The sequence below is a fragment of the Cryptomeria japonica genome, chromosome 3, assembly GCF_030272615.1.
Source record: "Cryptomeria japonica chromosome 3, Sugi_1.0, whole genome shotgun sequence".
NCBI classification, from domain to species: Eukaryota; Viridiplantae; Streptophyta; class Pinopsida; order Cupressales; family Cupressaceae; genus Cryptomeria; species Cryptomeria japonica.
Genome location: NC_081407.1, coordinates 91,747,605 through 91,766,211, shown reverse-complemented (window position 1 = coordinate 91,766,211; position 18,607 = coordinate 91,747,605). Strand labels below are relative to the sequence as shown.

General features: G+C 35.6%; 1 protein-coding gene across 1 annotated transcript; it reads right to left on the bottom strand.

The window, feature by feature from the left end:
* Window positions 1-7,448: 7,448 nt before the first annotated feature.
* LOC131873978 (uncharacterized) lies at window positions 7,449-11,234 on the bottom strand. Its single transcript, XM_059217171.1, has 2 exons — window positions 11,042-11,234; window positions 7,449-7,648 (listed from the first exon to the last, which is right to left on the bottom strand). The coding sequence occupies exons 1-2, from the start codon at window positions 11,232-11,234 to the stop codon at window positions 7,449-7,451; spliced, it is 393 nt and encodes a 130-aa protein (XP_059073154.1).
* Window positions 11,235-18,607: the final 7,373 nt, after the last annotated feature.

Here is an 18,607-nt window from a genome sequence, read left to right as displayed (position 1 = left end):
TCTATCCTGCTTAAAATACAACAATCAGTTATTCTCCACTCCAATAAATTGCATGCATGGTTCAAATCAATTTGTTGTTTAATTGTGTATACAGACTTTGCATTAATTTAAAATGTGGTTGTTGCTACTAACTTTCTTTCCTTGTTCAGAAATGCAGGACAATCCCATGGAGGAATGCAAACTCACTAGTAACACATACGAACACATGTTGAAGCCTCAAATTCTGAAAGTTCCAATTGGTTGTGACCTGCTCCAATCTTTAAAGGATTTCTGCAAGAGGTATCAGTCTCTGTTGAATATTTACACAGCCGAAGGGATGGTAGACAATGTGACCATCTGCCAGCCCACTGAGATTGAGTCATTATCATATCAGCCATTATGTGGAAGATTTGAGATTCAAGGGCTCTGTGGATTTTGTTCTGATTCAGATTCTAGTTTGGTAATATGTATGGGTGATTCTGAAGGGCAGGTAGTGGTAGGATTGGTTTGTAATGATAGCTTTCTTGAGGCAGCTAGCCCTATTACAATTACAGCTGCACCCTTCAAACTATATCTTGATTGCCATAATCAAAACGATACTATCAACCCCAAATATAGTGATGAATGACATCCTTTTGGAAATAAAGAATGTTAAGCTATCACCTGCACTAAAAGCATTGCCAACTCGGAAAGAGGTGACTTTTTGGTGTCTGAAATTACTTCGTCATTAGATATGTCATGGGGCATCTCTCACTGGTGTTTACTGTCTGTCAAGTTTTTCTTGGAATAAAAGTACAGTTTAGCAATCTTTGTAATGTCTTGTATTGTTCACTTAATATTTGGATAGTGGAATCGTCCTGGTTTTTCCTCATCAAGTGTTGTGGACAAAGTAATGTCTGGAATGTCTATATCTTTTTTTTTACCTGAATAACCAATGAAAGATTTGTGCTGATACAATAAAATATGAAATGTATCTTAACTATCTTTGAGAAGATATATCTTATGTGTCATCTTTTAGATCTCCACAAATTCAATTTTAGTGTAGATTTCACATTACTTGAAGATAGCTATCATTTAAATTAGAAAAGGTACATTGGTATATGTGGCCTTTATATAACTGACGTTTTAGTTGGCTTTATGGTCAATTCTAAAAGGAGCATTAGTAGATCACTAAGAGTTTGAAAAATACATTTAATTATGTATAATATATAATTTAGTTAAAGTAATTTATTAAGATCAACAAGGCATCAACATTTAGATTAATTATCGCTTCTTTGAGAAAATATATCTTATGTGTCATCTTATTTTTCTTTTAGATCTCCACCAATTCAATGTTAGCATAGATTTCATATTACATCAAGTATAGCTATCACTTAGTTTAGATAACATATGATTATATGTATTATATAGTTAAAGGTGGTTATGAAATTGGATACATATTACAACTACATTTCTACTTTGTATAAATGAGTTTTTTTTTCATCAAAAAATGAATCAAGAATTTTACTTGTTCATTCTAGTATCAAAGCATAAATTATTTTGGTGCCCATGACCTATGAGAAGTAGATATCTAAAATAGGAGAATAGAAGGTATGTGGGTAAAGGTTGTTCCAGGCATGGCAACATCCTATTTCAAAGGAATTTGAAGATGTAGAAATGTACCAAGATTTGGAGAAGCATCACCTTTTCTAGTTTGTATGAACCAACCCTATTCTTTCCCAAAGAATAATGAATTCATAATTTTTGGTGGATATGAATTGTGACAACTAATGCTAGCAATGCTATATATAAGAAACTATGAAGATGACCAACAACTAAGAGGCTAAGATGAAGCCCCAAAAAGCACTAGCTTCTACTTTGATCTACTAGATGCTCTATAAAACAATGGTAATTCTTTGAGGAAATGGCCATTGGAGTACTTCCTGTTTGATGTGTGATGCTGAGAAAAGAATATCCATGCCAAGCTTGAGGAAGACAATGATGCAGACAATGAACATGAGATGCAATTCCCACATGACCATCTACTTCTTATTGCATAAGCATACTAAACTCATCTCCAAGCTTCTTTTCATCTATGAAATGACATGTATGTTAGAATAAAATTAACAATAAATATATTTTTGTGAAATATTTTTTTGTGGTCTCATCATGTCAACACAAAATTTTCTTCTTTTAGATTCCCAACCCCTGAAAGGGCCCAACTATGAAGCATGAAAGAAAAATATGTACATGATTCTCCAACTTTAAGAGATATGTGGAACCATTACTAGTGTAATTAAGCATCCAATTAATGTTGATGAGAAAAACAGCTATGAAAAATGCCAATGCAAAATCCAAAATATTGATCAAACTCAGTATATCCAACAAAGTTTAACCACATGTTTGAGATAGATGGCAATGTCAAAGGTGGCCTTGGATCCTCTGTCTACTAGATATGACTTAAAGAACTAGACAAAATTCCTCCCTCTCTAGTCCAATATTCATACAATTAGTGTAAAAAGGTGGCAAGAAACTAGAGGAGTTCTTGCATCAAGTGTCAAAACTATGAGTAGAACTTACAACATGCAATGAGAAGGTGGAGGGAAAAGTGTTGGTCCTGATCACTCTAAGAGCTCTTCCTTCCTAGTTTTTTATACTTTTGTAATGATATTGAGCATCACAAAGTAGGTGTTGTTTTAAGAGCTGATGAATTTTCTCCAATAAGAAGAATCCATCCAAATCATTGACTTTGAAGACAAAGCATTGATCTCAAGATAGTAGCATGGTTGGTAGTTTTAAAAGGGATCACCACAAAAGCAACAATATAAAAAAGTAGTAGAAACGTCAAAGATGAATCAATAGCATCTACACTATCAATATGCATGACATTGAAAATTGTTGGTATAATACATTGAATCAAGGCAATTCCATCAAATAAGGCACATCCAATCATAGTGATCTTAAGAACCATAATAATGTTCTCACCGAAGGAAGAACAAAGTACATATTGTAGCCTAGAAAGATGATGCATCTAATGAGGACATACTAGACACAGCCAATTGTGGAACCAAACATAATGTTATTTCTCTCAAACCTTGTAACCAATGAGGTATATTTGATTGATTGACTCTAGAGCTAGCAAGAATATGACAACAAATAGAGAGCTATTTGATAAATTGATTGATCAACCCATTGGAGATTTGGTTTGGATCATAGAAAATAAGGAGTATGTTTAAGAAGGAATTAGAAATCTCACCATTTCACAAAGTTGAGAATTTGTGCCCTCAAGTAGGTTCTTTATTTTCCTATCTTGATAACAAATCTCTTATTTGTAAGGCAAATTTTGAATCATAAGCTTAAGGTGGAATTTTAGATCAATGAAGACATCAAGTTTTGTTTGATATCATAAGAATGTATGATAATTGATAGAGATTTTATGAAGAATTATTTATTTGTACTAGATTGCAATCTCATCCTCTATGGTTGTTCTATCTACCTTTATCAATAAATCTACTACTCTTTGGCGTTATTGATACGTGCACCTTTTTCCTAGATCCTTGTACCAGGTCTTAGAAGCTCTTGGCATTCCTGAAGCATCATGGAATTAAAAATCGCTTTATTTTCCCCTATACACCCAACCAAAATGGAATCGCATAACATTACAATCAAACCATGATGGAGATGGCTCATTACATGTTTTCCATAGCCATGTTGGAAGATCACTTATTAGCTGGAAACAGTGTAGATAGCTATGTATCTTCTCAAAAAAGGTACATACAAAGAAAAGAAACCAAAATCTATGTGTAGAGCTCATAATCCTTCAATATCCCATCTTAGAGTATTTGTTTTTATATCATATATTCATGTACCATCTAATAAGAGGAAGAAGATCGATTCTAAGATGCTCCAATGTATATTTTTGGGGTATAGTACTAACTCAAAATCATATCATGTCATGGATTCTAAGACACAGAAGATTTATGAGTTGATACATGATACATGGTTCAAGTTATCATTTGACTCATTAACACACAATAGAGATTTAAAACTTGTTGGTGTGAAAGGGATATTGTACTTAGTGTTGTACCTAGAAAGTTCAACACATAGGTCCTAATTGCACATGTGTTATTTAAGCTTACTTAGGGAACACATAGGATTCTTCCCACTTTAAGTGGAATTCCCACTTAAGTGGAATTCCCACTTAAGTGGATATATAGTTATCACTTTATGTGTCATATCATAAGATTAAGACACTTGTCATAATATTATGCTATCATATCTCTCACCTTGACATATACAACCAAGGGTCTCTCATACACTATATATTTATCCTATTTGCATTCTTGATAGGAATATAAATTAATTTTGCCATATTGATCTTCCCGTTTCATTATGCTTTTTGTTATCCCTCTATATCTTGGTTGGCTATCTCAATAGCCAAATCTAACATGGTATCAAGGCTTGTTGGCTACCTTTGGTTAGTATTTTTTAGAGTTCTTGAGTGTAGGTATTATATTTTCTTGAATCATTGAGTATTCTATTCTCTTGTGTTTCCATTTAAACTTGAGAATCAAAAAGGTGTGATAGAAATACCAAATTATGGGGGGTCCTTATTGAGGCTTTGTATTGCAGGTCAAAATTAGAGCTTTCTAATGCAAATCTGAGCTTACCATTGTGTTCAAACGGTCCAACAAAGTCAATTTTGCATTTTGTTTTATCCAAATCAAACATCAGAGACTAGATCTATGAGGGTTTAAAATTGGGAGGTGGTTACTAGATTTGGATGGTAGCTACAATTTTGAAGCAATTGGGTCTTAGATGACCCTTTCATCATGTCCAAGGGGGGCCAAGAATTTAAAGATCAACTATCTATTCATCAAATATTGAGCACTTTCTCAAGGCCTCAAAAATGTTTGCCCTCCATGATCATGTGAATGCCATAAATGCTCAATCCCAATAGTAAGTTTTTTTTTTGTTTTAATTATAAAATTTTAAAAAAATCAAAACTTTTGCCTGCGTAGGCTTGCATAGACCTACATAGGTGCAAGTATAGCTATGCCTAGATGGAATCACAAGTGCCACATGGCATAGCAATATTTTCCACGCATATAGTGAGTAGACATGCTAGTAGTTTTGTCGATGAAAAACATTCTAAGGAATGTTCTCTATTCACCAAGTTAGTGAATATTCTAAAGAATATTTTGTTAAGTGCCAATTGGAGCATATTTCATTCTAGATGAGATTATTTTGTCAACCACTATGATCATGTTAGCAATTCGTCTAATGGTGTTAGCAATTCAACCCCTCTTTAGGCCCTCCTCTCCAATACAACTTTTGATTTGAAATATCGACTTTGTGAGGTCATATCCTAGTCATTCGGACTCTTTTTTGCAAATATTTTTTATTTATTTAGGGTAGAAGTTCGTTCTCTTCATAGTGTTGCAATCAAAGTTTTATTTTGATGCCTTAGTTTCCTATGAATTCAATATGCTTATAGATGCTACTAAACATTTCTCATTTGGGGACCTTCTGGGGCTCTACTTGGGCTCATACAATAACATTTCTAGATGCCATTATTTTTAAGCTTGTGATTTTTCTTTTACTTAGCTAGAGGGAATCTAGAGTTGTACATGACAAATTGTTTGTAGATAGACATAGCACTAGTTCTTAGATGGCATGATGCTTATGATTATCCCTTTATTTACTACCCTCATAAAAATTAGGGCCACTTTCTAATGGAAGGTAAGTGAAGAACCATTTGTCTATGATTGGGGGAATATTATTCAAGTGATTCTCTCCCTCTTGCAATGAAAGAATGTTGAATACTTTTTTACTCAAACAAATTATTATAGTAGGTATTAAATGATACTTCTATAAATTTGTATTTATGAATTGTGATATGGATGGAATATTGTAAGACATACTTTATGTAAAGAAATTTGATGAATGCCATGTCTGGAATGAAATCATTCTTTTGATCTCGCTTGATGCTAAATTCAAGTAAGATGTAATGAATTAAATTTAAATATATGATCAATTGAATTAAATGAATAAATAACATAAATGAGTTAAATTTTATATTTATCTCCTTTAAGGCCGATTCTTGATGGAAGGTATGTGAGTAACTATTGGTCTATGATTGGAGGTAAAGTGTTCAAGTGATTCTCTCCTTCTTATGATTGAAGAATGTTGAAGACTCGTTACTTAAAAAAATTATTGCATTTTGTATATAGCATGTATTAAATGATACTTCTATAAATTTGTATTTATGACATTGTGATATGAATGGAATATTGTAAGATATACTTTGTGTAAAGAAATATTGATCAGTGCTATGTGTAGAATGAAATTATTATTTTGACCTCGCTCAATGATAAATTCAAGTAAGATGTATGAATTATTATATATGTTCAATATCATAAATGAGTCACATTTTACATTTATTTCCTTAAGAGTAACAATCAATGTTTAATTATATTTTAAAAATTGTTTTTTTGTTATAAATTTAAATATGTTAAAATAGGGTGAACCAATGTTCATCACAAGGACCCTTCCCAAAAAAATATTATATGAAGGTAAAATTCTCAAACCAATGACATCATTGTCAAACTTAGAAAATTGAAAAACAACATTGTCATGAAATAACTTGGGTATAAATTTTGGGGCACACTTAATGGGGTGTCGTTGTTTATTGCCGACAAACCTACAATTTTAGTCATAGCAATTATAGAGGAATAAAATGTGAAAGCCATCTAACAGAGTGGATAACTTTATGTAAGGTACGAGAGGTAAGTATCCTAATTAATATAAAAGGAGATTAAATCCTTTTTTGAAAGTAATATTACATGAACACTAACAAAGTCAAATAACTATAACATTTTAAAATTATTTTATCTTATCACAATTTAATCTTGTAAAGATTAATTTTACATATTTTGATCATAAAAAATATCTTCAAGATAAACCATCTGTCATATCATAGGTCGGTAGAGCTGGTAAGGACACAAAGGCAGGGCATAAAGTACGTTTTAAAAAGCCCCATTGGACTGACTCGGAAGTTTACATGCTGTTCAGAAGAGTGATAATGAAAGGCAATTCTGAACCAGGACAATGTTTTACTCTATATAATTTTACGACCCCCTTATTCAGCCTTCTAAACAGAATGAATTATGGACACCATCAAGCTTGAAACATCTTCATCTACACATTCAGAGACGTTATTCTAAATATAAAGTGAAATTTCTGTTGCAATATTAAAGCAAGATTACAGAAGCTTCTATATATGGAACACTGAAATTTAAGTAATTCACAATCATTTAGAGATCAAAGGATATATATATATTCAATATTAGTTGCACCACATTAATACATAAGTTCAGCATACATAGACTATAGCATAACATAACTCCAACATTTGCAGTCCTTTCACAATTAGTTCACCTGCCTCTATTGTATGGCTTATTACATATATTTGCACATAGAAATCAGACTTAACAACGACCTCCATGTCCTCCATGGCCGCAATGATGTCCTCCATGACCTCCATGAGGTCCGCCTGGTCCTCCAGGGGGAGGCGGCCCTCCAGGAGCTCCAGGGGGAGGACCTCCTGGACCTCCTGGTGGCGGTGGTCCTCCCGGTCCCCCTGGTGGCGGTGGTCCTCCCGGTCCCCCTGGTGGTGGTGGTCCTCCTCCTGGAAACATTCTAACAGCTTAAAATACACTACCCTCTTGCTTTCTCTTCTTCTTCAATCTGTATCAAACAAGCACAAATTGAAATTTCTGCACTCCCAGAGAATTCATAGATGGTATTTATAGGGAAAAAATATCGGATTCCCTTCTTTGTTTAACGAGTAGATGGATAAGAATTGAACTTTAATTGTGTGGTCCAAAATCTCTTTCCACTTCCACGATTATCTCGTTGCATACAACGAAAGAGGCGTGGGAAGAGTTAATAATTTTAACAGTCGATTACGTTTTGCTTGTGAAATTGGTCGGCGAGATAATTTTGTCGGTGGCAGTCGACGTACATTGAATTGATAGCTTTTGTATCACATGCAACTTTTCCCAACTTCAATGAATAGCACTGGGAAAGAGGACAACAAAATCAAATTCAAAGATTTTATCCGCTAGTGCTGGCCAAATATCCATTTCACAATCATGACAGCCATGTGGTGTATAGATCGATATGGAAGAAATAGAGAAAATGTGTGTCTATCTTATGAATTTATTGGGCCAGGTGTTAGCAGAGTGGGAAAAGGATCAGAAAATGATGCAAGAAATAGATAAGTGTGTCTCGTTTGCACGGAATTGAGAATTGTAAATAGTTTCACATTATTCAAAGTTACTGACAGATGTGAAAGTAGCAGTGGCTCTGCCATAGGTGTATGGATAATGAAAAGTTTAGAATAATAAAGGTATATTTGGTTATTCTTAAATTATATTTATATCAATTTTGTATGCAGATTCTGGATTTGATTGTATGAGAATTTTTTTACCATCGATGTTTCGAATAACACTCTGTGATTCATCATCACGATGCAAGAGAGTTCAAAGAGTTGAAAGATAGTGAGTTGCGTTTTAAGGAGTTGAAAGATAGCGAGTTGTAGACCAAGGCAACTAATTATCTTTCAACTACTTGAACTCTCTTGCATCCAGATGAAGTGTGATTCGAAACATTAATGTTCAAAAGCTTCTCACTCGATCAAATCCAAAAACTGCATACAAGATTGGAATGGATTGTGGAAATCTTATAGCTTTGATTTATTTCAATTGTTAAATGTAATGGGATGTAGAATTGCTATTGATTATTTAATGGTTGAAAAGTGTGATATTTAAGTATAGTTTATGTGACAATAGATAAGAAAAATTAATATTATATTGAAGAATTGTACTTTCATTGTTTAGTTTCATTGAAAAGTGTGATATTTAAGTATAGTTTATGTGACAATAGATAAGAAAAATTAATATCATATTGAAGAATTGTACTTTCATTGTTTAGTTTCATTGCTTAGTTTAATTAATAAGGAAGATGGTACACTTCATTAAGTTCAAGTAATGAGAATGATAGAATCATCTTTGATTCCACTTCATATGACTTTGATAGATTACTTGCATCTACTTGTAACAACTTAACTATAAGATGACTTCTAATTTAAGCATATACTCATATTATTATTTGCCATTTTTGATAGAGATGGATGTAGAATTGTTATTGATTTTTTGACAATTGAAAGGTGTGATATTTAAGTATAGTTTATATGACAAGGGGTAAGAAAAAAGCATGTTATATTAAAGGGTTGCACTTTAATTGTTTAGCTTAATTGATAAGGAGGATGATATAATTCATTAAGTTCAAGTTGTGAGAATGATAGTATCTTCTTTGATTACACTCTATGTGACTTTGATAAATTATGTGTTCGTACTCGTGACAACTTAACTAAAAGATTACTTCTAATTTAAACATACACCCCCTTATAAAATTATAATATGTTCTTTTAAAACAAAAAAGTCAATATTTATATAATTTAATTATTTATCAAAAAATATATATTATTAATTTTTACCAATAGAAATTTACAATTCTTATGTATTTGGTTTAAAAGTAATTTATTCGCAAATAATTTCAATGCTTGAATTTTCTTGATATCATATACTTTTCATCTTAAGTTGAAATTAATTCTCCTTTGTCTTATTAATTTATTTAGATTAATCAAATCATGCATGTTTTTATCGATACAAATCAATGTATTTAACTAAGTAATAATTGATCTAATTAAATAAATTATTATTAATAATTAATTTAATATAAATTAATTATAATATTTAGTTTGAGATATAATGATGTAGATAAGATTATTTTGTCATATTTTAAGATCTAATTCATCAATATTTTAGAATTTTCATAATTTTAAATAAAGACTTTGAATTTTGCAAATTAGTTGCTTTCATTCTAGATTATTTATGCGAGTGTGGTCTTAAACCTAAATGCCAACCTCTTACAAATATAAACTATTATAAAGAGGACTATTAGAATTCGTCTAACATAAATTGTTTTATGTTTGAATGTGCACAAGGAATAGTAGCATTTAGGAACACCTATTGAGGTTTTGCCAAATCACCAAGGTTAATTTCTCCTTAATCAATCCTAACAAATTAGCTATATAGTTGAGAAAAAGATTGAAAATAGTAAGAAAGAATGTAACGAACCTAATATTTTGTCACAAGAAAACAAATACAAAATAGATTCTCCTTCAAGTATTTTTTATCTAAACAATCTTCTCACATTCGTAAGTGATTTCAAATGAATGAATGAATATCTTTAAATACAACAAATTTGAGCCTACAGATTGACAAAGCAAGCACTAGATTAGCTTCTCATGGCTAGTATATTGGTGGACAATGATAAATTTAAATTTTAAGAAAGTGCATGTTTAGTCTTATGACTACAAAAATGACTCAATTAAAGAAAATATAATGTGATGAATAATAACTCTATTAAGAATGAGTCTATAGGGATAGGTTACTTGAAAAGTAAAAGATTTGTTACCTTGTAATGGTAACTACCAAGATTTTCACAATTAATTAACAATCAATTAATTAGCATCAAAATACTTTTTATGAGTTGTATATTGTTAAATCTTTTATTAGAAGAGAATGTCCATTACATGAAATGTCCAAACACTTTGTTAATTAAAAATATCATAAAAAGGATGAAACGATCTGGATATTTTGGGAATGAAATCTCTCTGCATTTCGGCGATCAATGCGTTCATTAGGGAAAGGGTTTCAATACTGCTGGAAGGCCTCCATCTACCGGTAGGGCTCCCCCTCCACACAACCAACCTCGACATGGCAACTGGTGAAAAGCAGGCGAGCTGCTAGGGCGGAAAGAAGGCAGGCTAGGACTCCAGAGCTGTCAAATGTGTGGGTCATCCCCATTACCTCGTGAATCCCAGGTTGCGCCACTAAAGCAAACCATATACCTCTAGGATTTCGACCAACTACATCTGGCCTAGGTCACCCCCTTCAAAAGCCTCTGCGAACTTCTCAACCATACATCTATCATGCAGAGGGTTTCATAAAACTTGTCGAGGATGGAGGAAAGACAATGCCATACTGACGCCCTAATATAAACAATTTAGAGCCTGCTTCGGAGATGGGGAACTCGCTCAACCATGGTAGCAGTGATGCTCTTGAGGCAACAAGGAGCGAATGTGCCCTAAAGTTGGTAACTCCCAACTCGGATTGCATTAAGATCTCGACTCCCAGGGCCGCCATGGAATTAAGGAATTACTGCAAAGAGCACAGGCTCTTTGCAAAATAGAGAGGAAATGATCAACCCCTCACAGGAATATTTGAATGGTGGAAAGAAACACTCCACGAGTAGGTAAGTATCACTACCCTAGCTAATATTTTTTTATATTGAATGTCATAAGAAGTCTCTGAAATCTAAGCTATTGTATGAGGAGCAAGTTTTTTACATAGGTGTTAATTTTAATTTTATTGAATGGTAACCCAAATTCGATGCTAAAAAATTTGAATTCAAGTCAGCATCGAAATGGGTTGAAATTCATAATTTTCCCATTGAATTAATACATGCCAAAATTCTCATAGAAATTGGGGATAAATTGGACAAATTCATAGCTGTAGAAGCAAATTGGTCGGAAAAATCTGATATAAAAATTTTAATAGAAGTAAATAAGGGCATGAAAAATTTAAATAACATAACCCTCGATACGGTAGATGGTAATTACATCTTAAATCCAGTATGGTATCATGGCCCGGTTTTTGAAAATTTAGCATTTTGCAAAAGGTCTAACCCTAGCATACAGAAGCCTGAGGCTAAGAAAATAGATAAGCATAGAGAAGCGACTGACAGAGTAGATATACAATTTAATAATGAGATGGGCGGTTTTATCATAAACACTGGTCATCAAGAGACTGATAATAATGCAACTCCCCTTCCTTCCTCAGGCCTACGTGTAGGAAACATTACAGACAAAATAGAACATAACAACGAGCCCCCTGCTTATGCACATGAGGACTAAATTCAAACAGAATTAAACAACATTATTGAGAACTTAATGGGGAAATTAGCAGAAGAATTTGTGGAAGAGGTGTTCAAAGATGCTCTGACAAATGTTGCAAACAATAACATCACTCCCAATTTAGAATGTGAAGGACCCCCCTTAAGACTCATTCTTTGAGCAATATCCCAACTGAAGATGCTCATGATGAAAATATTGTAGTTTCTCCCAATACGGAGGACTATTCCCCTATTGTGAAAGGATTGAATGCAAATGAGGAGAGAGAATTCATTATTAACGAAGTGATCAGTATGCATGAAGGGGAAAACAATATGATATTAGACAATAACCAAATCAATCTGCATAACAAAGGCATCCTCCAGATGGGAGGTGATAAACTAACTCAAGACTGTGGAAAATCCTCTATCAACAAAAGAGGTCAGAAGTCTTTTTTAGACAAGAGGAAAATGGATGGGGAAGCAAAGGGGTGGGCCAAAATCACAACCCTGTTGGGTCCGGGAAAGTCCCCCCTCCCCCAGTAAAGGAATAAATATACTAACATGGAATGTTAGGGGTATGGGGGCTCCTAACAAATAATGCTTAATTAAGCGTAGCATGCTGAAATCTTCTATGGACCTAGTAATGTTGCAAGAAACGAAATTGGGAAAGGCTGATATGGCCAATTTTAGTAGAAAATTCACCAAATGGTAGGTGGAAATGGTGGAGTCTATAGGGGCATCGAGTGGACTAGGAATAATGTGGAAAAAGAACTCAATTGCATTTACATGCCATACCAAAATGCAAAACTGGATGGCGGGTAAAGTAAGAGCCCTTAGCCTAAACCTTGAGTTTATTATCTTAAATGTATATGGTCCAATCCCAATAGACAAGAAGAGATTAGTCTCGCAGGAAATAGAACATTTCTTAAAAAACCAGGATGAGAAACACATCATCATAGGTGGTGACTTCAACACCATCTTATACACAACTGATAAAAGTGGAGGGATAAGAACCATGAGTCAGCCACAAAGAGACTTTGCAAACTGGATAAATAACAATAACCTCTTGGAAATCAGGACTGATATGGGTTTTCACACATGGAATAACAGAAGAAAGGGTTTCTCAAACATTGCAGAAACACTTGACAGATTTTTTTTCAAAGGAGACTTGACTGACTTCAAAACTTATTTAAAAATTATTGTATTGCCATGGTCAGGCTCTAACCACTACTCGATGCTATTAGAACTAATGGGGGAAGCAAAGCAAACTGGGTTCCCTTTCAAGTTCGAACGGATGTGGTTTAAACTTGAAGACTTCCTCCCTAACATGCAGAAATGGTGGAATGAAGGTGTTTTTGTAGGATCTAAAATGTACTGTCTTGTCTCAAAACTGAAAGAGATTAAACACAAACTGTTAGAATGGAACAAAAAGAAATTCAAAAACATCTTCAAGGAGAAGACAAGAATTGAAAAGGAGCTGGAAACAGTGAATAACGTTGTTATGCAACACGGGATGACCATAGAAACATACGAGGCGAAAAAAAAGCTTCTATGTGAATATGAGGATATTTTGGCTAGGGAAGAGATATACTGGAAATAGAAATCTAGAGACATGTGGCTAGAAGATGGAGACAGAAACACTAAATTTCTTCACAACAGTGTCAAAATGAAAAGGTAGGTCAAGATACATAACCGTGTTTGCTACATTTGGAAAACATGTATTGGAAGGCGCGTTATTGGCAGAGTTGTATAGTTGGTTGTCTGGGAGATCATATCGTGGAAGATCTGATTGGATTTGGTTTGCCTTGAGGGTGATGAGGAAACCCTAACCGCCTAGATTTTGAATTGGCTTTTGGTGAGAAAACCAGTCTATAAATATGCAGACCAAAGACATAGTTAAGTTGTTGCTGAAGAGAAGAGGATAGTACTACTGCGAAGTGATTGAGTGTTACTTTTGCATGTGAGAGAAAATCAGCCAAATGCTCAATGAGTATCTGAGATAAGAGGGAGAGTGAAGAGAAAAATTGGTAGTGGTTATACCGACAGAGAAGAAGTGAAGAGAGCTGCAGAGAAGGCAAACAGTGGACCAGTAGAGTATAGCACTGATAAAGTGTAGAACAGTGAGGAGGAGATCCAGTAGAGAAGAAGAGAAGAGGTGTACCGGTAAGGTTTGTCGGCAGTAGAGCAGCAAGTGAGAGCAACAGAAGAGTGAGTCGGTGTAGCAGAGAAGCTATCTCATCGACAGAGGAAGGTATAAGAAATGGTTGCAAGATTCACTTGTAACAAGATAACTACTTTTGTAATTGATGTTTTCATTGTGAACATTGAGTTGTAGCTTGATGCAGGGGTTGTAGCTCCTTTGGGTTGAAGCCCATAAACAAGCTGGGGGTTGGTGCTCCTTGGGTTGGTGCCCTAAATCAGGGGTTGTAGCTCCTTGGGTTGGTGCTCTAAACATTGTAACTGAGTTTTCACTGTGAAGCTATATTTGAGCAATAGACTCCAGCAGCATTGCTCACCGAGGTTTTTCCCATCTTGGGTTTTCCTCGTATATATTGGTGTTATGTGATGTCCCTTGTGTGATTGCATTTGTGTTGGTCTCCCCACTAACTGGTAAATCTGCATTGAGTTAGATCTATTAAGCGGTATGATCACATAGGTTAGCTAAAGGGAAAAGTTTGAGAACCACTTATTCACCCCCCCTCTCAGTGGTGCATTGTGTCTAACAATTGGTATCAAAGCGTAGATTCCCAGCTAGACGAGTTTTCTCCAGCTTGGGTAGATTCTGGCTTAAGGACACAATGGTTTGTTTAATGTCAATCCCTGCTCCTGTGTTTGATGGCTCAAACTATTCTATTTGGAGTTGTAGAATGGAAGTCTTCTTATCCTCTCTAGGGTTTGATGTATGGATGTCAGTTATCAAAGGTCTCCCTAAGAATGTCAGTCGTCCCACCGGATCTGAAGAAGAAAGAAGTTGCATGTGCAATGAAGAAGCCATGAAGGCTATATTCAGTGGGCTCACCGGTGATGTCTCCTCACAGGTGGATAAGTGTAAATCAGGAAAGAGTCTATGGGATAGACTAAGGAAGCTCTATGGAAATGAACCTTGCACCACCGGATCTGTGTGTGGAAGTGAGAAGAACATTGCAGTAGATACATGTGCAGATAATGAAGGTAGATCCACTAGCAGTCACAGCATTGATGAAGAAGGAGCCCACCTCCTCATGGCTCAAGGATCTGAAGATGAGGTGCACACATCTGAAAGTGATAAGGCAAATAGAGCCCACCGACAAGATGTATTTGGTAGTGATGATGAGGAAGAAGGAGACAAGATAGATAGATCTATCCATCAATATCTATTTGACAGTGAAGGAGAACTGGTAAGTGCTTTAGAAGAGCTTCAAAATGTTAGAAATGATTATAAAATCTATAAAAGATCAGTTCATGAGGATTGCAGTTAGTTGAGAACCTGCCTTGATGTGTCAAACCAAAAGGTTGGCCTATTGACCTCTCAACTAGAAGAGACAAAAAGATTGATTGATGATTTGTAATCAGTCTTGGACTCCAAGAAAAGTGAAAGGGAGAACTTGAGAAATGAATACAAGCTATTCAAGAATGTTGCTATAGTAGAGCAGAACCGGCTGACAAAATGCCTTGAGAAATCTGAGAAATGCATCTCAGAGTTGAAGTCTCAAGCAAAGAACACCAAGGTGTGTCGGTGTGAAGATCTAGAATCCAGGCTAAAAATTAAAGATAAAGAATATCAGAAGTTGCTTGGAGAAATGGAGACTCTCAAAAATGACCTTGAGAAATGTCAGGATGAGCTCAAGGTAAGAATCCGGTTTGATGGCAATAGTGATGCCTTGGACAAAATCCTGAAAAAGAAAAGGCATGCCAAGGACACTAAAGGATTAGGAAGTGGTGTCGGTGAATACTCCACCAGCAAGAATGTCCCCCACAATGACATTTTGTTTGTCTCCTCCAATTGAGAAAACAAAGGCCAAACCTTCACAATGAGAAATGCTCCCCAGAAGAAGGTTGATCTAAGTACAATCAGTGAAGATTTGCAGACAAGAATGAAGATCGGTGCTGCAAGAAGGAGGAACAATACGGATCCCAAAGGTAAAGGGAACATGGGAGAAGACAATTTCACTAGAAGCAGGAACATGAGAAGTCGGCAAAGAAGACCTCCCACTGGAAATGGACAAAGTAATTCTACTACCCACAGGGCAAAGCAAGTGTGGGAGAAGAAGAGACCGGATGGAAGAGCTACACAGAATGGAAAACCAAGGATCCATTCTCAAAGAAGAAGAAATGGAGAGGCTAAACTGGTAAGATCTCCTCATGCATGGAAAAATAAATTTGTAAGTCATATGCCATCCTTTACTGGTTACTGCTTTTCATGTAATGCTTATGGCCATAGGGCAAAGGAATGTAGAAAGAGGTCTAGAAAGAATAATATAGGATCTCATGGACATCATGCATATGAGAAAAATGTATCCAAGAGTAGATATGTGCATATCCCCTCTCCTGGTTATGCAAATGTTGTTTGTCTTAACTGCAACAGTTTTGGCCATAGAGAGTTTGGGTGCAGGAAGAGGAACCTGCAGTCACATGGTGGCCGGTATAACTATGCTCTGCAGAAAGGTGAATATAGAGCATATGGAAGATAAAGACCTGCATGGAACCAAATGATAAATGTCCCTACAGGAGCAAGAGGTCCACCGATTTTGGTTGCCAATCATAGCAACATGACCAGAAGGAGATGGTCAAACCGATATGTCAAGAGATTCCCCAAACATGAAGTTGGGATGGATGTTGTGTGCTACTATAGCACTACTTCTAGATGTGATGGAGAATCAGGAAATGGAAGGACCCATCAGCAGAAGAAGGAAAGACTTGCTCCCAAGCCTGAAAATGGGAAGAAGAATGAGACCAAGCAGGTATGGAGGAAGAAGACCATGGACCAGCATTGTGCACCCATTGCATAGGTGATATCTCCTAAGGCCTAAAGGAGATGCAGGATCTTAGGGGGAGTAGCACATTGAATTTATCATTCACCCCCTTAGTGAAGAAGGCAACATGGAAGAACATGTTATTGCCGATATGAAGGATGGAAATGATATGATAAGTGTGTGTAGAGGCTTCCTTAACTACACACCTACAAATCAATGTTGGATCACTACTGCATGTGTCAATAAGTGGAGGTTAACAATTGGTATCAGATGTTGACCGGTATGTGCAAGATTTTACTGGCATAGATGCCTATAGGTACTTGCAGGTTATGTAAGACAATGAAGTTAGAAATCATTGCATTAGCCTCGGTAGAATGGAATGTGGAGTTCATGTCTTAGGTGGTATTGGAAAAGACCTGAATGACATATGTTGGCCCGATGGTTGATCATGCAGGCATGCATATTTTTGGGCTAACCAGTTAGAAATTATGACTTAATGATGACATTGTATGGCATTGTGTTCATCCAAGATCAAGTCATAGGTTGTGGTAGATATAATGGAACTGAAAGATCATCAGATGATCACAGTTGCACAGCTCAACCGGCATGAAGACAATTGGAGCTCTAGTATTAGACCTCACTGGAGATAAGGACCTGAGATGTATGACTCGGGGGGAGTTCAAGTGGCTATGACACAAAGCCAGGATGCTTGAACTTAGAAGAGTAAGTGCACTGACCACCCAAAACTGCAGATGATGAAAAGTCACAGTAGGAATACCCAGGAGAATTTCATTGCAAGGGGTATCTATCTATCATGTGGTTGGTTGTATTCATAGTACAATCAAATTTGATTCCTACTTGTCAATTGGCTGGTTGTATTGGTAGTACAATCACATTTGATTCCTAAAGATTTTTGGGATCAAATAGAAGGTGATGCAGGTTGACCGGCAGGTGAGTAGTGTTTACTGGCACATCCCTTTAAAATTGAGTAGTTTAACAAATGATATAAAATTTGCATGCTCAATTGGTGTCAGTTGATAGTTGAGTCCTCCATCTCAAGTGTTGTGACTTGAGAAAAATGCAACAAAATGTAACAATTGGTATCAAATAAGGAGAGACATCCGGTAAAGACAAAGGTGGAGAAATAATTATTTTAGTGCCTGGTAAATACAAGGAGCAATGATACCCTGACAATGCCCTTTGCCATTATTGTCAAAGGGGGAGAAATATTATGTAGTATACTGCATACTACATGTGTTGAGAATCCATAGATCAGTGAAAGGGGGAGAAGGATTATGTAGTATGTCGGATACTACATGAGTTGACATCAATGCCAAAGGGGGTGATTGTTGGCATTGGGTTGTCATTGATGTCAACCAGTATGAGATGACTACCGGTATGAGAGATGTATGTGCAACACTGTCAAGGAGGAGTAAAGGTTGAGATATCTTTGATATCACCTTGTGTTGTAGAACAACGGTAAGGTAAGGAAGATGATCCCGGGAGTCACCAATACACAAGTTGGTGCCTGACTTGTGTGAATGGAATGGTAAGGTGATCGGTACCAGTATAGTGCATCACCGGTAAGGAAAGGATGTCAACTAGTAAGTGATGTGTTGACATGGGGAAGTCAGATCAACCAAGTGAGTGGTTGTTAGTTTGCAAAGGTCATG